We start from the raw sequence: 26,898 nt of genomic DNA, 5'->3' as shown, positions 1-26,898 counted from the left end.
CCGCTTCCCGGAAGTTCCACGTCAGTCAGTCGGCGGGTCAGCGGGTCGGTGGGTGCCGGAGGGACCGAGTCGCCGCTAGCGAGTGAGGCCGCCCCGGCTTGGACCGACGCAGCCATGGTAGGTCCGGGCCCTGCCGGAGGGAGCGGGGCGCCGTTGGCCGCGCTCAGTTTCCGGGGCCCCCTCCGAGATGGCCGCCGCGGGCCTTTCGGGGGTCCCGGTCCGGTTTGCGGTTAGGGCGGAGGAGGCGGCGGGACACCGGCGTCCCGGGTGGTTTGGGGGGAGGGGGCTTCCTTCCTCCGCTGCGTGGGGGCGTTGGCCGGAGCCGCCGTGTTCTGCAGCAGAGGCCGAAAGCGCGGAACTGGGCACAGCCCTGCAGCCCCGAGCGCCCGCCCAGCCCCCGGGACGGTGACACCAGCTTGCCCCGGTGTGGAGCTTGTTCCTGGCGACCCCCAAACTTTCAGTTTCGGTCGAGGCGCCGCGGAGCGAAGTAGAAGGAGCCCGAAGCTGCTTTTCAGAGGCGCCGGGGTCCCGGCTCAGCCTCCTCGTGGGGACGAGCGTTGAGGAGCGGTGTGTGGAAACTGGCCGCTGTGCTTGCACTCGCAGCTGTCCTGGCTGGCTGCACTGACCGCGAGCAGAGAGTGGTCGCTCGCATCCCCCAGAGCCGTTTTGCAGCCGTGTTAGGAAGAACGAGCTCGGAGTGGGAGTGTCTCCCCTTCCGGGGGGCGGGGCCAAGGAGAGTGTTTGATGTTTAAACACTTGGTTGACTAAACAAAAATGATTTTGAAGGAGAGGAACTCATTGATTCCAGGGACGAGAAAATCCAACTCTTCATCTTACTGTTCGCTTAACAGGCGGTTCTAAATGCATTTGGGCCAAGGGTCCTTGCAGCGGGGGCGGAACTGCAGCAGAGGTGGCCTCCCTGCACGCCGAGGGGCCTGGCAGGGAAATGCAGAGAAGTAGGCAGTGCTCCGTGAGGTCTTGGGGGAGCCACTCTTCGTGGTGAGTGTCCCTGGGTCCCCAGGAGTCATGACACAGTGCCCCAGTCTCTTGGTTATGTGTTTTTTTGTTGTTGTTTTGTTTTGTTTTGCATTTTGGGTCACACCCGGCAATGCACAGTGGTTACTCCTGGCTCTGCACTCAGGAATTACTCCTGGCGGTGCTCAGGAGACCATGTGGGATGTTGGGACTCGAACTCAGGTTGGCCGCGTGCAAGGCAAACGCCCTACCCGCTGTGCTATCGCTCCAGCCCTCTTAGTTATGTTTTGTCCTTCATTCTCCACCACCTGCTTTCGTCCAGGTCCTGAAGTGGAGAGTTTTGGAGAAGGGCCTTGCATCTACCTAATGTCATTTTTCTTTGTCGCTGTTTACAGGAGAGCGGGGAGAAGGGGGGGGGGGGTGTTGGTGCCACAGGCAGTTAAAAAGGCTGCTCGGGGTAGATCTGACTTGGGGTCACTTCCAGTGGTACTCCGGAAACTGTATATGAGCTGGAGCTTGAACCCAGGCCTCCTGCATGCGAAGTGTGTGCTCTGTTCTAGCTCGGCGCACTATGTCTCCAGCCCCCAAAGTGTGCAGTAGTTCCTTCTCCAGCACATTTAAAGTCACTTGTTTAAGATTGGAATGAATTTTCTTAGCTCGGTCATTTACCTTGTGCCCTGCATTTGCCTCCTAATCACCAAATAACTGGGAAGGTGAATTACAAATAGTGTTTAATGGAGTGACTGTGTAACCCAGGCACTATTCTAGCTGTGTAATGCAGAATTTAATTCTCATAGCATTTCGGCGATATATAATAGTAGTATCTCTCAGTTAGACAAGTTAAAGAGATTTGCTGTCATTGGAAAGGCGTGGTAGAACTGAGATTTGAATCCTGCCAAATTCTCTAAACCTTAATTCTTTTGTCTGTCCTGAGACTTCTTATACCCAAATGTATAAGATACTGTTTAGATAGACATTACTAGGAAGTGGTGGCCTTACCTTTGAGGAACATGTACCCAGAAAGCAAGAAGAAATGAGTATGCAAAGCTACTAAGAATGATCATAGTCTAGAGGATCCCCTAGGAATGGCCCTGTCTGCCTCAGGTAATCAGAAAGATCATCTGGAGCATTTACACTGAGCCCTCATGCAAACAGCATTTGGAAGAGGGGAGGCAATGCCATATGAGTACTGCTCTCATCTTTGTATGACATTGCCTAGAGCAGTGTCTCATTCAAACTAGTCTCTGAACTATTGCAAGAAATAATAGAGTTTGGGATCTGTATGTTGGAAGTATGTAAAGTTGTTTTGACACATTAGTCAGTCCTCTGGCTCACTGTCCCAGAGCATCACTTATATCGAGTTACCAACAATTGAAACTATGTTAATGGTGAAATGTCTATAACTTATGAGCCCAGTTATTAGAAGAGAACTATATGATACGTGTTGATTGTCATAAAAGCCATGTATTCCAGGCTTATCTTAGATACTTTATGTTTTGTTGACTCTCAGAAAAAAGGGGTTTAAAGTCTTGGCCATGATAAACAATGGGACAGATTCTGAAATGTTGAAGTAAAAGGTTCTGCTTCAACTGTAAAGATGATAGGAAGTAGAAGCATTGAGAGGACAAAAAAAGCATAATGATGGCGGAGACACTTGTAGTTGGGTGTAGACAAGAACCAGGAACTCTGACTCTTCATGTGAGAGGTATAAATAGTTGCTGAAAGTGAGGAATGTAGAAGCAAGCACAGGCTTCGAAGTAGCCCGTGACCCAGATCTGACAAATAAAAGGCAAGTGAAAGCCTGGTAATTGTTTCCTTAGCCACAGGAAATCCTCTCTAATTAGCATGTGTAAATCAGGCAGTCTTCATTTCGAGTGAAAAGTAATCATAAATTTCTCTCACATTCAAGATCATCATGGAAGAGCTGAAAAATAAATTTGGGGAGCTTGGTGGTGTGGCTCACAGGTAGAAGGTGGGCCTTGTGTCTGTAAGGCCGTGGGCACCAAAGCACTGCTGTTAGCTTACAAAGACTTCAAGAATAACACTGGGATATTCTCTGTCTCTGTCTCTCTGTCTCTGTCTTTCTCTCTCTCTCTCTTTTGGTTGGGTTTGTGTGTGCCAGAGCTTGAACCCAGCCCATGGTACATGATACGACATTAGTAATATGGGCACAGAATTGTAATTTATTACGTATTTCACATGTCGTTACCAGATAATCTATAAAACAGGGACTCCCGAAGTGTTGGGGAAGTCCACAGCTATTTCACTAATAAAATGACATACTTGGAGGGGCTGGAGCGATAGCATAGTGGGTAGGGTGTTTGCCTTCCACGCGACTGACCCAGGTTCAATTCCCAGCATCCCATATGGTCCCCCACGCACCACTCAGGAGTAATTCCTGAGTGCATGAGCCAGGAGTAGCCCCTGTGCATTGCCGAGTGAGACCCAAAAAGCAAAAAAAAAAAAGACATACTTGGCCTTTTTCACTGTGTTGCTTTGTGACAATGTTGGTTTCAGAGTATCAGTTGGTCAAAGTGCTGACACTGCTGTATATTCTTTATTGGGTCACAGGTTTTATAAAGCCAGTTTCACTTAATGTCTTTACAAACTTGAGCACTGCCAGGTATCGCCCTGATAAAACAGCACAAATAAATAATTTTATTACATTTTGACACTTGAGTGTACATCTTTAAAATGATATGATGGGCTCCAGAGAGATAGTACAGCAAGTTGGGCATTTGCTTTGCACCAGAGCAGACCTGGGTTTAATCCCCAATATCCCATAAGATCCCCAGAGCCCACCAGAGTGATCCCTGAGTGAAGAACCAGGAGTAAGCCCTGAGCACCCCTGGATGTAGTCCCAAAACCAAAATAAAAATTGAAATTAATGGTGTGATGAAGTGGAAAGTGTACATTAGTACTAAGGCATACTGTTAAGTTGTGAGCTTTGTTTAAAACAAACTGGTTGCTCAAACTGGATTTTTTTTTCTTTTGAGTTCACACCCAATGGTGCTCAGTACTTACTTTGACACTGCTCGGGAATCACTCCTGGCAGTGTTCGGGGGCCTTTTGTGGGGCTGGGATAAAACCCAGGTTCTGCCCTCTCTGCCCACATACCATCCCTCTGGTGCCTCAGAATTTTTTAAGAATATGGTGTTCTGGGGCTGGAGCGAGAGCACAGCAGGTAGGGCATTTGCCTTGGACACAGCCAATCCAGGTTCGATTCCCAGCATCCCATATGATCCCCTGAGCACCGCCAGGAGTAATTCCTGAGTGTAGAGCTAGGAGTAACCCCTGGCCCAGTATGACCCAAAAAGGAGAAAAAAAAAAGGAGTATGGTGTTCTGAGGCCAAAAATCTTGATGCTGCCACTATAGAGTTAAGATTAAAGACATTTTAAAAAATTTTTATTTCAGTGAAGAAGTAGGTATTTTAGATTTGAAACTGTCTAGAGTTCAGCAAAGTAAAAGTATTTTTGTACCCCTGTTACTCCATTGTTTCAGTTAAGATTTCACAGATATTTTATTTTTCGTAGTGATTTCATGACTGGGTTATGTTTTTCTCATTAGCCTCTGAGACTTGATATCAAGAGAAAGCTGACTGCTCGATCTGACCGTGTGAAGAGTGTAGATTTACACCCCACAGAGCCATGGATGTTGGCGAGTCTTTACAATGGAAGTGTGTGTGTTTGGAATCATGAAACACAGGTAAGAATTTTTAAGGACTTAATTAGAAATCCTTTATTAGACTGCTTATAATGCTATATTAAATATATTATAAATATTCACACACACACACACATATATATATATAGCAGAGTCCAGTACTGTCTACCAAGTGCTTTCTTAGATAAATTGATGCAAGTATTTTCATCAAAGAGGAATTAATATTTATGTGTGTATAGCTTTCAGTCAGCCTTACTAAGTATAGATTATATCAGGGAAGTATTTGTAGATAGCATTGATTTCACATAGGAGAATATGCATTTTATAGATTATTTGCCTTAATATTTGTTTGGTTCTCTTTTATCTGAATAAATATCTCATATTAGTTTTTCTTGGCCAGTCTTTTTCTTTTAAAGTACAGAACATATAATCAGCTAATGTGTCTACTTATACAGTAATTATAATGCTAAGTTGAATTACAATTCAACCCAGCATACTAGGTTAAATTCTTAAACTCCAGATTAAGTTTACATTGGAAAAATTTCAGATAACTTGAATATGGTGAGGAAACTAAGGCCTAAAAATAATTTCCTCTTAAATCACTATAATGATATTATTACAAATACACACTTAGTGGCATTTTGTACTGGTGAACACTTGTTCTCCACTGCACCCAGCACCTGTGCCATACATAGCTTAACATATATAATAAGTTTTCAGTGATTGTTGATCTAATGAATAACAGATACACCATTTATTACAGTATTGCCGCTTCAGGTTTTTTTTTTTTTTTTACTTTTGGGTCATACCTGTGCTCAGTGATTATTCCTGGCAGTGCTCAGAGGACCATATGGGATGCCAGGGATAGAACCCAAGTCAGCCATGTACAAAACAGTACCCTACTCGCTAAACTATCGCTCCAGCCCCACTTCAGGGTTTTTGCCCTCTGCAATTTCACATCTTTATCTTGAACATTCCTTTGGCCTTGAGACAGTTTCCTCCTCCTTTGGTCTTCCTCTTCATTCAGATGTTTCAGTCATTTCTGATTTTGCATTTAACACATAGTGCCCCCATGCTTCCTTATGTCTCCTAGGCCATCCCTTCTTCTGTTTCTGTGTAACCATCCTCAGTTCTGTCATTTCAGTGTCGTGGCTTAAAGCTGCATGCTTCCCTTGCCTTTCTCTGTGTTCGCACAGCTGCTTCACATGATCATCCCCTTACCTGCCTTTCTCTTTCTTTCTTCAGTGTCATCTGCCTCATTGTCCTCCTCTGGGGCTCTCTGATTCATAGCTATTTCATGGATAATTTTTGTCTTTCTTTCTGTTTTTTCTTTTTGTTGTTGTTGTTTTATAAGGTTCTTTTAGGTCGTTTTGGAGGGAAGTGAGAGCAGCAGATAGATACAAGTCCAAGAATAGCTAAAAATAGTGAGGCTGCTGGGGCTGGAGAGATAGCACAGCGGGTAGGGCGTTTGCCTTGCACGCGGCCAACCCAGGTTCGATTCCCAGCATCCCATATGGTCCCCTGAGCACCGCCAGGAGTAACTCCTGAGTGCACAGCCAGGAGTAACCTCTGTGCATCACCAGGTGTGATCCAAAAAACAAACAAAAAAAAAAATTAAAAAAAAAATAGTGAGGCTGGCATAGGGAAGGGCCAGAGTGCTGAGGATCTGGGAATTCATCTTGTGAGCGTTTACTTTCACATGAGTATCTTAACTTTCTGTCTGTTGAACAAAAGGTGAACTATAGGTTTTTCTATTTATGTATTAAGCTTTCATATTGTAGCTTAAGGATATAATTGTACAAGTGATTTAAATCAGTGCTTCTCAGCATGGGACCATATGAGCCTGTGTTTCTGTCAAATTATTGGGGAGCCACCGCACAAGACTAGGGGCCAGCCTCTAAGGGGTGGGAGACGTCCCAAGATGGAAACAAGCTTGGGGGTCGGCCACGGTTAGGAAAAGGCTGAGAAATGGGGACCTCCATAACTGCATGTTTTAGGTATATCAGAGTTGATATTTGGTAATTTTCCATAACTCAAACTATATATTCTTAAATTTTAAAGACACTGGTGAAAACATTTGAAGTGTGTGACCTTCCTGTTCGCGCTGCGAAGTTTGTGGCGAGGAAGAATTGGGTTGTGACCGGAGCGGTAAGCAACTGTTTGACTTTGTTTTTGGAATTGGCTGGTGATTATGTAAATGAGTCGCAGTATTTTTATTCTGCATTTCCTCTGTTAATGAGTGCAGTGTTTTGAAGTACGGATTTATGCCTTGAGCCTATAAATACCTTTCGCGCATATCAGTTCTGATGATTTTGGGGTGTCTGTTTCCAGGATGACATGCAGATCAGAGTGTTCAACTACAATACTCTGGAGAGAGTCCATATGTTTGAAGCACACTCGGACTACATCCGCTGTATCGCTGTTCACCCAACGCAGCCTTTTATTCTAACTAGCAGTGGTAAGAGATGATCCCTTTTGGTGATGTATCTCCCAAGTAATCATTTTCATTTAGTGAGACATGCAGTACTTTTAGCCTCTGTTATGAGTAGAGTTCTAATTCCAAGGCACCTTTAAACTATTCAACTCCATTAACATGCTATTCGTGCTGCTTGCCATTGTATTTTAATGAAATACCAACTCTGCTTAGGGTTTGTGTGGCAGTCGCTCCAGTTCCTGTCAGGGAAGATCTGAAGGTCTAGATGCTTAACCATCTGCGCAACAGAATGCTAATGTACATGCTGATGAGGGAGCAACTGGAGAATTGCCACAGAGCCTAATCGAATCTTTGTATTCAAACTAGTTAGCTTCTGGTCTGGTGTATCAAACAGTGCACCTCCTAGAGGGCAATTAAAACAAGTTCATTGAATTGGCAGTGGCGCTTGGATTGTTTTTGAATTGTTGGGGTGCCACCCCCGGAAGTGCAAGCTGTCCATTTGGTATGGGGATTGAACCCAGGGCCACACACTTGCAGGCTTTGTGCTTCACCACTTGACCCACATTCTAGTCTCTCTCTCTCTTTTTTTTTTTTTTTTGGTTTTGGAGCCACACATGGTGTTTAGTTTAGGGCTTACTCCTAGTTCTGTGTGTAAGGATTACTGCTGGTGGACTTGAGGGACCATATGAAGTGCCAGGGATCAAAGCCAAGTCAGCCGCATGCAAGGCAAATGCCCTACTCACTGTACTATCTCTCTGGCCCCTTCCAGCCCTTCTTGAAACATTTCTAAGTTAAACATTGAAAAGTAATTCACAGCCTTTTTTAAAAAAAAAACAGTCTGTGTTATAAGAGCAAGTGTTTATTTCCTGGTCATTGCCATCATTCGCAGTTGAACTCTAATCAGACCTGCATTACTCATGCTGAAAACCCCACTGAGTCTTTCTTAAATTCTCTTATGAAATGTTTATAGTTGCCATCAGTAAATTTCCTCTTTTGCCTCTAGTCTTCTCTAGAAAGTTATTATTAGAAGGAGGATTTGGAAAAATCTGTTCATCTGATTCTATTTTTGTGTTCTGGAATGTAAGTTTGAGGTGCATTGGCTGCCTGTAGGCACAGAGACCCTTCATTTTACTTCTGTGTAAAAGAATTTAACGTTTTGATTAACTTTGAGATTTTCCTTTGACCTAGATGACATGCTTATTAAACTCTGGGACTGGGATAAAAAATGGTCTTGCTCGCAAGTGTTTGAAGGACACACCCATTACGTCATGCAGATTGTTATCAACCCCAAAGACAATAATCAGTTTGCCAGTGCATCTTTGGACAGGACCATCAAGGTAGGGTGTCTGCTCTTCGTGTCTGTCATGGTTATTGGTGAAGTGCACTCATTTCAGATATCTTACAATTGGTCGTCCAGATTATTCCTGTTTTGGAAGTCTCTCTGTGAAGCTCATTTTGTAGTCATACCAGAGCTTTCTATTTTGACTGGGGGCATATTCTATTTATTTATTTATTCTATTGAATCACTAAGAGATACACAGTTACAAAGTTGTTCGTGATTGGGTTTCAGTTATACTGTGCTTCAGCACCCATCCCTTCACCAGTGTTCATTTCCCACCACCAGTGTCCCCAGTTTCCCTCCTGCCCCCCTGTCTCCCACCCCAGCCTGTCTCTGTGACAGGCACTTTTTTTTCTCTTTCTCTTTCCTTTTGGCATTATGGTTTGTACTACTACAGGTATTGAAAGATTATTATGCTTGTCCCTTTACCACTTTTAGTATACAGTTCTTGTCCAGAGTGATCATTCCCAACTATTCTTGTTATAGTGATCTCTTCTCTATCCTAAAGCATCCCTGCCCCCCCCACCCCACCCCCTATCCCCCCACCACCATTTGTGGTAAGCTTCCAGTCATGGACCCGTCCTCCTGGCCCTTGTTTCTGCTGATCTTGGGTGTCAGTCTCATACTGTGCTTTCATTCTATGTCTGTCCCTCTCTCTCTGACTCATTTTGCTCAGCATGATACTCTCCATGTCCACTTATAAGCGAATTTCATTACTTCATTTTCTGGTGGCTGCTCTAGTATTCTGTTGTATTCTATTTAGAGATATACTGTGGCAAGGGCTGGAGTGAGAGTATAGAGAGTAGGGCATTTGCCTTGCATGTGGCCAACCAGGTTTGATCCCTGACATCCCATATGTCCCCTGAGCATCACCATGAGTGATTCGCAGAGCCAGAATTAAACTCTAAGCATAGCTGGGTATGACCCTCCCAAACAAAAGAAACCAGAAAACTAACCAAAGGAAAATACTTTGGCATTTTCGTGCTTTTAATGAATGTGAGTCTTTGTCCAAATGGAAGAAAATTGTACACGCCTCCGTGGACCTGGGGTAAGGAAGATGCCAGTATCTTCTCTGAGTTACTCTTACTTTCTCTCTCTGAGTATACTGTTGACCTCTGCTGATTATGAATATGTTTGCATGCCTCCATTCTTTTTCTTCTTTCCCCTGTGATGTTTCTGTTATTGTTATAAATTTGAATTTTGTCTGTCAGCTTCTGATCTAAGGATAAAGTCCAAAGTTCTTGGTGTGACACACTCAGGTTCCCCAGAGCAGCTCCGGCAGTCATGAGCCCTTTCCTGCCACCCTGTTCAAGTCACCTTCTCTCGAGCTGCCAGTGGCCACACACCTTACCTCACTCAGCACTCCCTCTCCTTCTCCTCCAGAATTTTGTTTTCCCTTTTGGTGTCTTTCCCTCATCTTTCCGGGCACCATGATTTGCTCTGAGACACTCTGCAGATACTCCTTTCACTTCTAGACAAAGCTTGTCATCCTCCTTCCTTTCCATCCACAGCTTTTTGCTTCTGTGATCACCTTACATTAAATAAGAACCAAGGACTGTCCACATTTATACCCCCAAAGTTTGATGTTTCGTCCTTTTCCCCTTAACTCTGTAGCCATGTTTGCTGTCTGATGCGTGTTACAGTGCATATAATCATGCCCGTTTCTTTTTTTTTTTAACTACAGTACTTGTATAGATGTATATATTACTAGGTACAGATGCACTGTATATTGCAGTATTTAAACTTGATTATTGTATTAACTTTGCCTCCACATGTATGCTTACATCATATATTTTTATTAGTACTTCCTTCGCATTAAAAAGCTATATGCCTGAATTATTAAAAGCTGCATCTGAACAGGTGTTTGTATTCCAGAGTAAAGTTGGCCATGTACTGTAATTGGTAAAATGTTTATTTATACATCTCTGTGCTCACCAATGACCTCCTTTGTAATAAGCATCCAGTGACTATTTATAAAGTTTACCACCAGGCTATAACAACGTCTGACTGCATTTCCATGTTTTTCTCCTTCTCATCTCACTCAGTCTGCTTGCATTAGGTTTATGTTAAGTTTCTCATAAAAGCATTTACTACCTTAAGATAGCATTTCTCACAATGTCACCTTATGTTACTTTGGGTGTCTGTTTAAAACAAGTTTTCAAGTAATGAAGAAAGAACAAAAATGTGGGTAAAAAGAGTGAACGTTCATTGACTTCTGTCTTGGACGGGGTGGTTGTGTGGGCATGGCCGAGCTGCCCCTGACCAGAAGGTGCTGTGCTTCCTTGAAGGTGTGGCAGCTGGGCTCATCCTCCCCGAACTTCACGCTAGAGGGACATGAGAAAGGCGTGAATTGCATCGATTACTACAGTGGTGGTGACAAGCCATACCTCATCTCAGGGGCAGATGACCGTCTTGTCAAAATATGGGATTATCAGGTACAGATCTTTCAGAACCTGCCTTTGTTAGAGACTTTTTACTGTCTCCTGTTGAATTTTGCTCACTGCATTGTAACTAAAGGCTTTAGTATTTGCACCTAAACTGTGGACCCAGATACTCCATAACAATGAAATGAAGGGCCCGAGCAAGCTCTGAAGGCTCTGTGCCTCACGCCACCGGCTGTCCCCGAGCTCTGCTCACTGTGCTTCCACAAATGAAAGAAAACAGATGCTTGAATAGTATATCACGGTAAAATGCTGACACGTCTACATTTCACTTCACAGGAGAAATTATAAACTTTCAATATTTTATTTAGAATGAATTCTTATATCTTCTAGTGTCTCTATTAGCAGACTTGTTTCTATTTGAAAGCTAGCAAATCAATGAATAATGTCCTCTGGCATAGCCATGGTACAAGCATTTGTCATGTAGACTCTCAGAAAAACAAGATATGCTTTTTGTTGCTTTGCTTTTTTTAGGTACAAGATTTTGTTAAATTTTGTTTCATTGTCCTTTCAAAATTTTCACATGCACTTTAAAAACAAGGCATAGAAAGCTCGTTTTACATAGAAACTTAATTCAAGTTCACATTTAAATGCAGAATAAAATTATTGAAGATGTTTATTAATTTTTGGTGAAAATATTCTAATGGAAACCAGATCTTTTAAGATGGGCTTGTTATTTTCTTTAGGTGTGATCATCTGCATTGTCTGGTTCTCAAGTAGTCAAAATCTGTGCCATGATAATTCTATTTGAAGATTTTCTGTATTGAAATTTATTTAGAGTGTTCTAATGACTATTACAACAACTTTATCTCTGTATGGAAAAGAAAGGCTGAGTGCTTTTCTCTCATTAATAAAACGTGCTTTTTATGTCTTGATCACAGAACAAAACATGTGTGCAGACACTGGAGGGGCATGCCCAGAACGTGTCCTGCGCCAGTTTCCATCCTGAATTGCCGATCATCATCACAGGCTCAGAAGACGGTAAGTTAGAGATGTGTGTTTTATTTCTTTGCTTATAGTTACTACAGGGGTTACAAAGCCAGGTAGTGCTTTGCTTGGAAATGGGGGTTTCCAGTGATACTGATTGTGTCTGTGTCTGTCTGTCTGTCACACCCAGCAATACTCAGGGCTTACTCTTGGCTCTGTAATGTGGAATCACTCCTCATGGTGTTCATGGACCATCTGAGATGCTAGGGATTGAATCTGGTTGGTGTGTGCAAGTCAAGGTGTACCATCTCTCCGGCCCAATTCTGCTATCTTCTTCAGATAACATTAGCTGTAAAGAATAAAGGGAGAGGGCCGGAGTGATAGTACAGTGGGTAGGGCGTTTACCTTGCGCGCGGCTGACCTGGGTTCAATCCCCAGCATCCCATATGGTCCCCCAAGCACCGTCAGGAGTAATTCCTAAGTGCAGAGCCAGGAGCAACCCGTGAGCATTGCTAGGTGTGATCAAAAAAAAAAAAAAAAAGAAAGAATAAAGGGATACCATCAGCTTGATCATTCTGGTATCTTTTGACTCTTACATCCAGGAGTCCTAATGAATAACTGGAAGAGCCTGTGCTTTGGAGTCTTCTGTCTAGGGTCACTCTATTACTTGGCCACTTCGCGGATCTTGTGCTTTGGGAAAATGATGAATTGGGAACATGCATACCTCCTGACCCCCTAGGATTTTAGCAAAAGGATGAGAGAAAGTCTTATATCTGAGGCACAGAGGCACCGAACCTAGAAAATCCTATTCCTCTTCCATGTTTAGAATCATATTTCTCTATTTTAGTTTCTTACAGATTTTAATATCATTAACTTCCATTGCTTTGTAATTTTACTTATGGACTTTTTTTTTTTTTAATTAAGCCAGGAAGTGTTTCTTGTTTGAATCTATAAAGATTTCGTGTGGCTGGCTCACCTGGCACACTTTCTGTTGGTGTTCCGATTGGTGAGGCGGTATCCATTCTGTTCTTCGCAGGAACTGTGCGCATCTGGCATGCCAGCACATACCGCCTGGAGAGCACGCTGAACTACGGGATGGAGAGGGTGTGGTGTGTGGCCAGTCTGCGGGGGTCCAACAATGTTGCTCTGGGCTATGATGAAGGGAGCATCATCGTGAAGGTACTCTTCAGCTAGACTCCTCTCTGGCTTGCTGGCTGTAGGCCAAGGTCTTTACTTGTAGTGAGGCATGTTTCAAGTCTTCAGCTGTAATTAAAGTGTGCTTCTTACATTGAGCCCTGAAGAAGAAGTAGCCCCCTGCTAAATGAACACAGCCCCCGTTAAAATAGGCCTTGTTTGTTTCATTGTGCTTCAGTTTCTGTTACTAAGAGCCCGTTTGTCATTCCTCCAGCTTGGTCGGGAAGAGCCTGCTATGTCCATGGATGCCAATGGGAAGATCATTTGGGCCAAACATTCTGAGGTCCAGCAGGCCAACCTGAAAGCAATGGGCGACGCTGAGATTAAAGATGGGGAGAGACTGCCACTGGCCGTGAAGGACATGGGTAGTTGTGAAATATACCCTCAGACTATCCAGCACAATCCAAACGGGCGGTAAGCCATTGCCTCGTCATCTCTGGAACCTCAGAGTGCGTGTGTGCATGTGTATGTGTATGCGCGTGTACGCATATGTTTGTACGTGTGTGTACGCATGTATCTGTGTGTGTGTGTGTGTGTGTGTACGTGTGTGTGCATCCACCCCCACCCTCTGCTCATGTGCCCGGGCTTTCAGTCACCCCACACAGCTGTGGGCAGCCACAGAAATTTTGATTTTTTCTTTTTTTTTTTTTTAATTCACCTTTTCTGTGAGTGTGTGTCCTAAGGCTCCTCTGAGCAAAGGATCTTTCCTTACCCGAAGGCTTAGTGGTCAGGGCTTCCTAAATACTTGCGGACCCCTTGCTTTTAGCAAACACTGACCCTGAGGGTGTGAGTCCTCTGGAGTTAGTAGTAATTTGGCTTCTTATCTATAATGTGAACCGTCAGTTCATTTTTCTTTTAAGATTTTGCATGTACCAAGCATCTGTGTGAGAGAAGAGTTTTACACATAATGAATCTTAACAAACTATTAAGCTTTAAGCGTTATTTACATTTGATCTGGGCATTTTATAATGCTGCCCTAAGTTTTGAAAGAGACAAAGTATACAAACCAAGTCTGTGCTTTGTTCAGTAAATAGTGTCTGTAACTATTTGTAATATAATGTTCTCATGAAGCTAAGAGTTCATTATATAAGAGTATATTAGCTTTATATTTTTTCCTTAATATCATAATAAAACATTTCCCTCCAAGTTTTGCATTTTTCCCTTAGGCAAATGTAATAACAGCCAATCACAGCATTCTAAATTAGAACTTAAAAGAGAGTTTTATGTTGAGAAAATGTGGCTTTGCTGCATTCTGTGTTTGCTCATTATTATATAAGGAACAGTCATTAAAAATGAGGATAAGCTATTAATCATTTGAATGGCCAGTTTTTAAATGAAGATAATTTTGCAGCAAGCTGTGCCTTCTGGTGGTGAAAATAAGTAAAGGACTGGAGGTCTTGGCGCCCAACAAATGCTAGAGGAATTTATTGGCCTAAGGACCGTGGGGTGGAATATTTATGTCTAGCTCTGTAGTCAAAGAAATGTATAACTGAAAGATAAAACTTCCGACAGTCAGCTGAAATAACGTTTGTTACTTGGAGCATTTTACCATGAAGATGACCCTTTGCTTCTTAGCTTGCCCATGTCATTGGTTTCTCTGTTCTTCCCTCCCTGGCGGCTGGGATTTCCAGGTTTGTCGTGGTGTGTGGTGATGGCGAGTATATCATCTACACGGCCATGGCATTGAGAAACAAGAGCTTCGGGTCTGCCCAGGAGTTTGCCTGGGCCCACGATTCTTCTGAGTAAGTGGCAGGTGCTGCCTGCGATTCTTGCCGGCCCCAATTGCTGAGGCACAGTTGTGTGCTCCCGTGTTCGGAAGCTCGGTCGGGGGGTTCAACCTGGACTGCTTCTCTGTGGTCAGGGCAGTTCCCAGGGGAGCTGCTGGCGAGGAGACGAGAAGCAGAGCTGCTGTCTGTGCCCTCTCTGTCCAGTCTTGAGCTGGCTCGCCTAGGCAGGCAGGGCAGTCTTGCTGTTTCCTTGATGAACCCTGGGGCCAGCCCTAGTGCTGAGGGACTCAGGGCTAAGCACATCCCAAGTCATGTCCCTGAGAGGCTCTTCCTGTGACCTGGCCTTGTGGAGACTGCTGCCCCTTCATCATCCGCTGGGAGAGCCACTGTTTCTGATGACATCTTGCTGAGAAATTTATGGAGTCTTTAAAACTATATTTTCTGGGGCCAGAGAGATAGTCCGGGAGCTGTGCGGCCAACCCCCGTTGTGCCCTGCAGATGAATCCCCCTGTACACAACCAGGAGTAGCCCCTGGCGTTAGCGGGTGTCCTCAACCCCTCTCCTTGCCCCAGGGAAGAAACGAATTTGTTTTCCACCCAGTATTCATCAGTGTTCTTACAAAGACAGTTTCTGTTAAAATTCATAATGTTTATCAAATAGTCTCATAAAAACAGGAGAAATTTTTTAGCTAGAATTAATAACTGATTTCCATCTGGCTCCTTCTTTAAATTCCATCTTGTTGTGGGTAATATGCATCAGGGCTTTGATCTTTTTCAGATCACACATTGAATTGCATATTCGCGTGTAGGCAGACTACAAAGGTAGTACAGGGGTTAAGGCGCTTGCCCTGTATGTGGCCAATCCCAGTTTGATCTCCAGCACCCCGCATGTCCCCTAACACTGAACATCACCAGGTGTGACCCAACCCCAAAACCAAGAAACATATTTACAATTTTCTTAGTATTACCCATGTTTTGTCCTACTCTCAGCAGTGGCTACTAGATTCTCAGTGTTTTATAAGATGTTGGGCTTATAACATACTTGGCCTCGGGGCCCCATTTTCTGAACTATTTACTCAGAACCCCAAAATCTACCTTCTTTCAAGGAGCAAACAGAAAGCGCCCCTCCACCCGGGGCTCCGAGCACCCTATTGCCCTTCTGCCTCATCCAGGGGACCCTGCGCCCTGCCTCTGCTTCCCCCGTTATCGCCCACTGTGGTGGGCGCTTGTAAAGGTTCTCTCGTCATCCACGCAGTGTTCTGGCTCATGAGCAGCCTCACCCCTTCATTGTCCCTGTCCCTCTCTGCTGGCACCCTCTCCTGCTTGCCCAGCTAGGACCTTTTCAGTGTCCTTTAGAGCAAAACCCCTGTCAGGTCAGTTTCTCGGATGTTCTCAGGCCCAGCGGCAGCCACAACCCTTATCATCAAGGCCTGGTCAGACCCGGTCCCCTAAGTTGTTGCCTAGTGGGGTTTATGAGTGAGTCACTTTCAAAAGGTTTTACTTTTTTTTTTCTTTTTGGGTCACACTCGGCGATGCACTGGGGTTACTCTTGGCTCTGCATTCAAAGGAATTACTCCTGGCAGTGCTCAGGGGACCATATGGGATGCTGGGAATCGAACCCGGGTTGGCCGCATGCAAGGCAAACACCCTACCCGCTGTGCCCCCAAAAGGTTTTACTTTAAAGTCACATTTATTGAGAGCTGATTTATGCAAAATAAGTGCTCTCTTTTGAGTATGTATTTAATGAATCTGGACAGGTGTATACAATCCCTGCCCACCTGCTCAGGTGGAATATTGAAGCGCTTATCACCTCCCCACCCCCCCAGCTTCCAGCAGTCTTGCCCCTACTCTGGCTCCTACAAAATGTGAATCTCTTACCACCATGTTGAAGTCAGCGTCTTTACTTTCATCATAGGCTATTAATTCTGGCCTCTTCTGCCCTACATAGTGTTTTTGAGATTCATCCTTATTTAGTTCTGTTTCTTACCCAATGGTATTCTTTTGTATGAATATATCAGTTGATATAATCATTTAAGTTAGGCATTGGTAGACTTTCGGTCCTTCAGTCCTTCTTAGGTTTTTTTCTTTGCTTTTGTTTTGGATTTGTTTTTGCTTTTTAGTTCTTAAAATAGTTTGTAAGCCCAAGTAATTTGTGTAGTGCTATCAGCACCATTCATTATTTGTCTAGCTGTAAGGTGCTCACAGAGGCTTTGGGGGAAAAATACTGAACTGTCAAATAAGATATTTTTGCATAATTCGCTACTGAAATGTATTTGGAAATATTTGTAACTTGATGTTTAGTTATGATTTGGTATCTAATGTGCTAGTTTTTCCTTCTTTTTTTGACCCCCAGATATGCAATTAGAGAGAGCAGCAGTGTGGTAAAAATTTTTAAGAACTTCAAGGAAAAAAAATCATTTAAACCTGATTTCGGAGCAGAAAGTGAGTGCTCTTTCTACACACACATATTTAAAATTGTGTAATGGTTCAGAGCATCTTATTCGAACTCTCTTTGGTTCTCTGTAGGTATCTATGGAGGCTTCTTGTTGGGAGTCAGATCTGTGAATGGCTTAGCCTTCTATGACTGGGACAATACAGAACTCATACGCAGGATTGAAATTCAGCCCAAACATGTGAGTGTCTTCCGTTATTACTGGAACGTTTGTGTGCTGGTGAGAGCGCTGGCTCCATGGAGTTAGACCTGGTGCCATGTACCTTGGGATTGTTTCGACAGAATTGCACTATTTGAGTGAGATGGTAGATGAGCATTTTGAATAGTTTAAAAATTCCTACAAACTTTATACAAATGCTTTTATACAAATGCTATTCATTTTGAAATGACTTTTGTCTGCAACAAAAGAATAAAAGACTTCAAAATGGAAGAAAGAAGTCAGAGAACTCTTGGCTTGGCAGGGCCTGAGAAGTTGTCTGCGCTCAGATGCTTTTCGTACCCTGCCTGCTGCTGGCTGTTGAAACCAGTACTAGTGGCAGAGTTTCCTATCATTAGAGCTGCCTGCTGCATTATAACTCTCACCGTCGGGAAATCCTGTTTGGAGAGGGGCCCACCTTTCTTGTGTTCCTGGTTCTGTTTTCTAAAATGTGTCTTCTCACTGAGGACATAGAGCACTTCACAGAGCAAAAACTGCTTCCTGAGAGGTGCAGAACCATCGGCGTTCGTGTGAAGCATGGATAATTCTTCACCATACTCAGGACATGTATAGGTCCACCCAGCGTGTGTATATGCAGTATAAATGTGCAGACTTAGTATCTCTGGCATTAAAATTCCACAGGGGGGGGTCACAAGAGACAATACAGACTTGGAGAAACACCGAGAGTGGTGGGGACCAGGCGGCTGCTCTGAGTGCCAGTCCGTGTGTAACTCACAACTCGCCTTCCTTGCTCCCTAGCTGGGGCTCTCCATTTCCAGCCCCGCCCCACCCCTCCCCAAATGCAGGCATATATGCACTGCACAGGTCTGTTAAGTGATACTGATCATCTTAATATAAGAAGATAAATCTTCTAAGGAACAAAGCCAAGTGCAGTTTGTCAGAGCCGCTCAGAAACCCAGAATCATTTGTCTCTGTTTTTGTTTGTCATGTTGCAGATTTTCTGGTCGGACTCTGGAGAGCTGGTCTGTATTGCCACCGAGGAGTCATTTTTTATCCTTAAGTATCTGTCGGAGAAAGTCTTGGCGGCACAGGAAAGCCACGAGGGAGTCACGGAAGATGGCATTGAAGATGCCTTTGAGGTAATTGCAGCAGCGTGAGTTTCCCTTTGTGCTTAAATGATGATATGCGCATCGCAGCACTTCACCCCTATTCACATCAGCAGTTGGCGTTGGGAAAACACAGAATTTAAGGAGTTCCAGTGAAACGTGACCATGGAAAACTTGGCTCAGAGACTGGAGTCTAAAAGTATTTGTGTTGAAAAGAAATTGTGTGCCTTTGGTGTGGGAAGTCTGTACATAGACTTCTTTGGGTAACTCTTAGTAAGGAGATTTAAGTGTTGTGCCTGAATGACTTGCTTTCAGGTCTCAGATGGGGAAGATAAATCAGCAGTGGGCTGCTCAGGAAGACTAAATAAAACACATCTATCCATTAGGCATGACGCTTAGCACTTAAATGACATTTTTGGCATAATGGTGACATTTGCTATTCCAAATAACCCAGGAATATGCTTTTAAATGAAAAATAAAGGCAGAAGTTCCACGGAAAGATGTTCTTTCTTGGACGTTGCCTTGCACTGTGCACTGGCTTTCACTCTGCGTTCTCTGCTCTTCCATGTCACCCCAGCTGACTTCGGGTTTCTGTTACCGACAGGATTTCTGATGCAGAATGAGGCAGCCGTTGGTCTTTATTTTCCTGCTGCAGGTTCTCGGCGAGATTCAGGAGATTGTGAAAACGGGCCTGTGGGTAGGCGACTGCTTTATTTACACAAGCTCCGTGAACAGACTCAATTACTACGTCGGAGGGGAGATCGTCACCATCGCCCACCTGGACAGGTAGCTTGGGTATCAGTGTGCTTTTGCCTTCAGTACCCTGTACGTAAGGGTGCGCTTAGAAAGCCAAACCTGTTACTGGCCAAGTGGCAATGGTGCCCCTGCTGTTTGGTGTTTTCATAGCTTCTCACCTGCCCTCCAGATCACATCAGCCAGGTGGACACAAATGTTCAATCCAGAGGCGAGAGCAAGCCTTGAGGAGGGCAGGGATGGGAGGGAGGGAGGGGGCGAGCGAGCGCCTGTGCGCCCATCTCCGAAGCTGGGTGCTTTCTCTCCTGCAGGACAATGTATCTGCTGGGCTATATCCCTAAAGACAACAGGCTGTACCTGGGGGACAAAGAACTGAACATCGTCAGCTACTCGCTGCTAGTGTCTGTGCTGGAGTACCAGACGGCCGTGATGCGGCGGGACTTCAGCATGGCCGACAAGGTCCTGCCCACCATCCCCAAGGAGCAAAGGACCCGGGTGGCACACTTCCTGGAAAAGCAGGTAAGAAGGGGTTGATGTGGTTTTCCTTTTGAGTGAGGTCATTCTGTGTTTTGGGGCTTCCTGGGTGATGGTGACGATCTCTCCTCCAACATAGTAATTGAGTCTTTTCACAGAGCGTGCGTAAAGGAATCGGTTGCCTTTTCCCCCAAACTATTCTTGGTTCATTTGTCTTTTATTTCTCCAGCCTTTCTTGAAAATTCCTTGCAGTGTGTTGAGTCTGCCTCAGCTTCTCACCCTGGATAGCCATCCCCTCGGCATCCGTGTTGGGCATCTCTGGCCCTCTCTGGGTGGAGCCATTGTTTGCTTTAACCCCATAGCTTCTTTTCTGGATTAGCCCCTTGTTTGACTGGAGTGTTTCCTTTCATAGTTTTCAGAGAAGAGGGCTATTTATGGATAGGAAATTTTTCATGACTTTGATTATCTGAATATGCCCCTCTAATACCTTCAAAATATAGCTGGCTCAGCAGGTATAGAAAACTAGGCTGGAGCTAATTTTCTTTCTGTTTTTAAGGCATTGCTCTATTCTAACTTCTAATTGCTGTTGACATTTAAAGACTTACGTTGAGATTCATGGTGCCCAATCGGTTTTTTCCTTTCAATATTTTTTTTGGATCTTCTTTGTTCTGAAATGTCATCCTGATATGGATCCTGGTAGGGGCCAGTTGTTTTTCATACCTCTGGATATAGGATGAGCTATTTTAATTGGCCACTGACTTCTGAGAGATTTTCCTGAATCATCCCGGATGATTTCCTACCTCTGTTTTTTCATATATTCTCATTGTGGAAATGTTCTTCATAGTTGAACCTCGTGCACTGGTTTTCTCATTTTTGTTCTTAAGTTCCTCGTAGGATCTGAGTGTCCCCAGGATATGGACAGTAGTTTTCTGTTTTCATTATGAAGATCTTTTATTCCTACCTGCTCCGCTTCCTTCATTGCTGTGGCTGATTGATTTAGAGCTTGGTCTGGCTACTAGACTTTCCTCACATGGACACTCCCTCACGAGGGCATCTGAGATGAAGTCGTGGAGTCTGGGGTCAGCCCTGGCGGGTGGCGAGCACAGCACGGGTCGTGGCATGTTATCTGTTCATTGATAGGGCTTCCCTAGCCCTTGATGGTGTGGTATGCCGTGCTGGCTGGCGCAGTGACCTCATGGACGCGTCAGTGTTCGTTCCTTCCCCTTTGCCAGGTGAGTTCAGAAAGCTCCCCAGTTACCTCACTGATTGTGTGCCAGTGCTGACTGTCCATACTCTGTGAACACTCTCTTCATGTCCTATTTCTCTTTTGGAGCTCAGAACTCCTCCTTGCAGCAGCCCCTGACGAGAGGTGCCCTCGCTGCCCTCTGGGGCCCAGGGCCTGTCCTTGTGTGTGTGGAGAAGCCCGGGGCTCTAACCGCTGCTTAGATGCGCATCAGCCCTTGTCCATGTGTTTGTGACAGCCCTGCAATCTGGGGACTCGGTGGGAACCAGGTGACTTCGGGGCCTGCTTCATTCCTGGCTCACGGTCAGTTTTCCCTGCTGTTTGAATGAATTGTTGATAATCCTCAGATGTTCAGACTTTCAAAATCTTGCTGCTGATGTCTCATGCCTGCCTGTCTTAAATAAAAACAGTGAAAGCCTTTGTTGTCACCTGAGTGGGCCGAGGAGGAAAGCAGTTCTATTTCATCTGCTCGACCCTCACCTGCACCTGACCAGACCCCAGACCTTCTGCTGTCCCATCCGCTCCTGGGTTTTCAGTGTCTGCTTCAGTGCAGGTTCTTCAGAATGTGTTTCCATGGCGTGTTTGGATACCCAGGATTTCAGTTTGTGTGGTTAAATCATGTTAAGCCTCATTTTAGCCCTCCTGAAGATCCAACTGATGGGACTCAGCGGTCTAAATTCTCTGCTTCTGAGCATCTTCCCCCAGGCAGAAGATGCTCCTGCATGTGAACTTCCTGTGCAGCTCACATTCGAGAGGGCAGTCCTGGCCCCAGCGCTGCCCATCTCCCTGGGGCAGCTACTTTGCACTGACAGTGGTTGTTTCTGGTGATTGAGTTTTGCATCTCCTGCTTTTGCTGATGACTGAAACAATAAAGTCAGAGATGATGTCACCCGGTGTCTGGGCCAGGTGACCTAGAGCTGCTGGGAGAGCCTTCACCCCGACTTAGCCCGAGGGCCTGGGCTTGGTGGCCTCCGCGGCCCTGCTTCGTGAGCCTGTTTGTTGTAGGGTCACCTCTCTTGGTGCTGGGACGGGGTTTCTGGTAGCAGCGATGGGACGTGGCATGTCACACCGTGTGCTTTGTCCAAGGAGCCTCCTCCCTGGCCCCATGCCTCTGGTCTTTGTGAAACTGTTCTCGCAGCTCCGGTTCTATTTCTTGTTCAAGCTTTCCAGCACCCTTTCCCTTCTGACACTGTTTTCCCATTTCTGATTGTTCATTAATTTTATCTGGCATTGGTCATCTTGTACTCATTAGAAAACGGCAGGGTTCGCAGTCGTATCCACCAGATTTGTTCCTAGCAGCTAACAACCCTTTTATTTTTCTGTCTTCTCATTAGAGCGTATTTACTTAGGTCACTTTTGTTCGATTTAACACATTGATGCAGGCACTGCAATTAGTGGTAATTAAGCCACTACTGAGGGTGAGCCACAGGTGGTGTGTGGTGGCGTCAGTGGCCAGGTTTTAGTTTGAGAGGGAAGGGGATGCTTTGCCATGTGCATGTGTGCATGATATAGCAAGATGTATGTGGTTACACTCTCCTACACACATAACACTTAAAGGTACATATGTATTTTTCTTTTCAGGGCTTCAAACAGCAAGCTCTTACAGTATCTACAGACCCTGAGCATCGCTTTGAACTTGCTCTTCAACTTAGAGAACTAAAAATTGCATACCAGTTAGCAGTGGAAGCAGAGGTATGTACTAATGTATAAGTTTTCATCACTGATAGAAAGGTCTTCAATACCTCTGTCTGTTGAGTATAAGTTGTGTTACTGCAGTTCTCTGAAGTGGAAATGGACTCATCTGGTGAGGTTATTGCCCTTTTTTCCCTCTCTCTCTTTTTGGCTGAATTCAGAAAAGGCTTTATTTAGGGAAGGGGAAGAGGGGGACAGGAATGCAGAGAGGCTCCCAGATTATGGGGAGTCTCCCAAGGAGGATTCCCTCCTCTCTTTTTTCTTTCTAAAGATGCATTATGCCGATCACTGCGTAAATCAAATGGATTATGGTGGAGCATTGGTTAGTGGTTTCATATCTTACATGAGCTCTGTCTTGGAAGAGAAGGAAAGGTGGAAGACGTCAGACAGTTACTCAGTCCCAGAGTGCAGACAGCTGTCACCTGCCCGTGTTCCAGACCTGATCCTGGCCTTATAGATTAATGGCATTTTTTTATGGGTCTTTGGGTTCTGAGGACACACAAGTATAATTTCAGTCGAGCAAGTCTGACAAACTCATTTCAGATGTCTAGATAAATTTCAACTATGTTAAGATCCAAATTGTGTAACATTTGATTTTTGAGAAGCTCTGACAGATATTTGTTAAAGACTTATGGACATGAACAGTGTTCTCTTTTCAAAAATGATATTAAATTACTCATTAAGATAACTGCAGTATAATTACTTTAAAACTCCTAGATGGTTTTACTTTTATTTTCAGTGCTGTATAATTACAAAATAAAAATAAAATAGATGGGTTGATTATTCATGCATCATTAAAGTTGTATATTTGATTTTGTATTTGTGAATAATTCCATTTCCTCATTTTATAGTTCTTATTTTGATTGATGAAACCAATTTAAGAGGCATGTAGCTCGATACACAGAAATATCTATTAGCTGCCTGGTAACGCTCAGGTTAACAGACTGAAGTTGATGCTGGAAATTCAGATGTTTACTTCAAGGGCTTTTAACTGGGCCATGCTTCTTCTCAGTCAGAGCAGAAGTGGAAGCAGCTCGCGGAACTCGCCATCAGTAAGTGTCAGTTCAGCCTGGCCCAGGAGTGCCTCCACCACGCCCAGGACTACGGGGGTCTGCTACTGCTGGCCACTGCTTCCGGAAATGCCAGTATGGTGAACAAGCTGGCCGAGGGTGCGGAGAGGGACGGCAAGAATAATGTGGCCTTCATGAGCTACTTTTTACAGGGCAAGTAAGTGTGCAGCCAGGCTCCGAACAGGGGTGTGCGTTAACCAAAAGCATAGTCTGCCACTGCCTGAGGGATGGGGAGAGCCGAGCCCCAGGAAGACAGCCCTCAAGTCCTCGCTGCTCCCGGCTGTTGGCGGGCACCTTTGGGGGCGTGCTCTGCATGCAGCCTGTGGGGGTAGCCAGAGCCGCCAGGGGCGAAGCTCTGCCACTTCCCACCTGAGGTCTTTCACCTTACGGCTCAGGCAGCTCTTGAGCTGCTCCTGTTGGTACCTGAAGGGCAGGTGATTTTTCCCAGATGGGCTCTTCTCATTTGTTCAGGTAGGAGGGAAGTGAGGGTACCAGTTCTTGTAGATTCAGATCCCACTAAATGTCCTCCTGTTGTTCATTGATTTGCATGTAGCGGGCACCAGTAGCATCTCCATTGTGAGACTTGTTCTTACTGTGTCTGGCATATCGAATATGCCACAGGGAGCTTGCCAGGCTCTGTCATGTGGGCGGAATACTCTCGGTAGCTTGCTGGGCTCTCCAAGAGGGACGGAGGAATCGAACCCAGGTCGGCCAAATACAAGGCAAACGCCCTACCCGCTGTGCTATCACTTCTATTTTTAAGTGTAGCGGCTCGTATAAGCCAAATCAACATTCCCTAACCATATTATGAAATTAACTTTTACTACAGACATCCCAATGCATGTATTTTTATGTTTATGTGTGTTTTGGGATAGGCCTGTGATTCCTTATCCGTAGTCAAAAGTCCAAAGATCTCTTTTTGGTTGGGGGAGGTGGTGGTTATACCCAGAAGTGCTCAAGGCTTACTCCTGGCAGTGCCAGGGATTGAACCAAAGTCGGTCTTGTGCAAGGCAAGTCCCTTAATGTCTTGTACTTTCTATCTCTCCAGCCCCCAAATCCAAAAAAATTATGAAGCATTTTTTTGTAAAAAGTATTCCAAATGACAAACTCATTTTTGATAGCAAAAATGACCTTAATTCTTAAGTACTATTATGAATTGCATTTGTGCCATTTGGAATGCCTTTTTACTGCATTTAGAAGTACTAATGTATTATTACAAAATATTAACCCTTCTATTATTTCATGCTGGAGATGTTGGAGATAGATTATAATAGTGCTTTTAAAAAGTGACCAAAAATCCTGAATTCTAAAACATACTGTCCACTTTATACAACACAGAAAAAGTAGGAACTTAAAATGAGTGTTTTGCTCCCGGCGTGCTGGTCTTGTACCACTCTGGACAGGTGCATTGGCCACCTTGCACAGCGTCCCCACTTAGGAAACGCTTCTGCCCCCAGGTCGCCTGCAGCCTGCAGACGCTCGTCTGTAGTCCTAGCTGATCCTGAAAAGCCTTATTAGAGTCTTCTTGGGAGTTGTTAAAGCAAACAAAGGTGATTAAAAATGCTCTCTGCAGCTGTCTTCTCCCTCCCACTGATCGGGAGACACACGGGTGGGTGATGACAGGTTAATGGCTCAGTGACAGGAATGAGGTGGGTGTGTGGGCACGGGGAGCAACGCTGACTTAGCCACACTGAATCCACGGTTCGTGTGTGTATAAATGTGACTTGTCCAGTGCTTCCTCCAGGTGACGGTGTCTTTTTCATCCTTAGGCTTGATGCTTGCCTGGAGCTCTTGATCAGAACTGGACGCTTGCCTGAGGCAGCCTTCCTGGCCCGCACTTACTTACCCAGTCAGGTTTCAAGGTGGGCTTTCAGTTTCAGTTGTACAAAGAAACGTCTCAGCCAGAAGCAGAACCCATGGACTCACTCCCCCTCTGGCCCCTTGGTATCCAACAGGGTGGTGAAGCTCTGGAGAGAAAGCCTTGCCAAAGTGAACCAGAAAGCGGCAGAGTCCCTGGCCGACCCAACGGAGTATGAAAACCTCTTCCCCGGGCTGAAAGAGGCCTTTGTGGTGGAGGAGTGGGTGAAGGAGACACACGCTGATCTGCTGCCTGCCAGGCAGTACCCACTGGTCACGGTGAGTGGCTCAGGCCAGCCGTGACAGCAGGGGCCGGGGGTGGGCAAGGCACCTCCCCCAGGTCTTAAGGTAGCGAGCTGTGCTCCAGCCCTTGTTGTTGGCGTAGGACCTGGTCAGACTCTTGCATCATGACTTTTTTCCCTCCGGTAGCCCAATGAAGAGAGAAATGTCATGGAAGAGGCAAAAGGCTTTCAGCCTTCAAGGCCTGCAGCTCAACAGGTCAGTACACAGCGCGAGACCACCTAGAGGTTCGATCCCAAGTATCCTTCTTCCTAATCCTGACCATGCTTCTTTGCTTCTTTGGGGGGCTGGGGGGGGGAAGGTTGGAGGGAACTTTGATTGGAGGGGACGTGCTCATCACTACCGTTACTTGGGCTTTCAGAAACCTGAAGAGAAACCTGCTTCTTCCACCCCTGTCGTCACCGAGTCCTCACGCACAGCTGACAAAGAAGAAGAGGTAGAGATCTGAGCCACACTTGCCATCAGAAGTCCAGGCTCTACCCAGGAATTTCCAGGGATGTGCAAGCCTCACGTTTTAAGTGACGGCTTCAGTTTCAGAGTGAGGGCTGTGAAACAGATGGTTTCGGTGTTACTGGATTATTAGGTTTCAGTTCTCTCTGTAGCATGAAACAACCTCTAACACAGTACTAGATAACTCACCTTCTTCCTTTGCTTTGCAGAACTTACTGGAACTGGAAATAGATTTGACTAATTTGGACTTGGACAAAATTGACACAACAGATATCAACCTGGATGAAGATATTTTGGATGAAGAAGATATTTTGGATGACTGAAAGTAGTATATCCCACTAAGGCACTGAACAGATCATTGCGGGCAGTAATTGATCGTCACACCCACCACAGTGCTTTGGACTTTGAGAAACTCCTTAAGTTTTTATATGTGAACAAACAGTGCGGGCCATTGGAAGCAGAGTGCTCACGGAAGAAGTTCATGTGCGGTTTCTGAATCACTATTTCCTTGTCAACCAAAGCACACGTGGGCTTTGATTTTTTTTTTCATACTGTCATTAAACCATATCTCAAACTATTTTGAGTTAATGGAGATCCTTACACTTTCTGAGTAATGAAAACAGGCTTCTAGTTTTAGAAGACTC

At 44.9% G+C, this 26,898-nt stretch overlaps 1 protein-coding gene across 1 annotated transcript; it reads left to right on the top strand.

Moving 5' to 3' along the window:
* Positions 1 to 26,831, top strand: COPB2 (COPI coat complex subunit beta 2). The gene is made up of 22 exons (XM_056121658.1): positions 1 to 117; positions 4,544 to 4,681; positions 6,701 to 6,787; positions 6,971 to 7,097; positions 8,262 to 8,410; positions 10,701 to 10,847; positions 11,735 to 11,834; positions 12,817 to 12,959; positions 13,189 to 13,388; positions 14,606 to 14,716; positions 17,054 to 17,142; positions 17,227 to 17,333; positions 18,305 to 18,448; positions 19,071 to 19,201; positions 19,480 to 19,687; positions 22,467 to 22,577; positions 23,590 to 23,804; positions 25,417 to 25,509; positions 25,603 to 25,783; positions 25,934 to 26,002; positions 26,166 to 26,240; positions 26,464 to 26,831. Exons 1-22 carry the CDS (start codon positions 115 to 117, stop codon positions 26,575 to 26,577), a joined length of 2,742 nt encoding a protein of 913 aa, XP_055977633.1. The 5' UTR covers positions 1 to 114; the 3' UTR covers positions 26,578 to 26,831.
* Positions 26,832 to 26,898: the final 67 nt, after the last annotated feature.

Source organism: Sorex fumeus, unplaced genomic scaffold (genome assembly GCF_029834395.1).
Source record: "Sorex fumeus unplaced genomic scaffold, SorFum_2.1 ptg000044l, whole genome shotgun sequence".
NCBI lineage: Eukaryota > Metazoa > Chordata > Mammalia > Eulipotyphla > Soricidae > Sorex > Sorex fumeus.
Note: the sequence above shows the minus strand (reverse complement) of the source record. Positions and strands in the feature narration are given on the sequence as shown.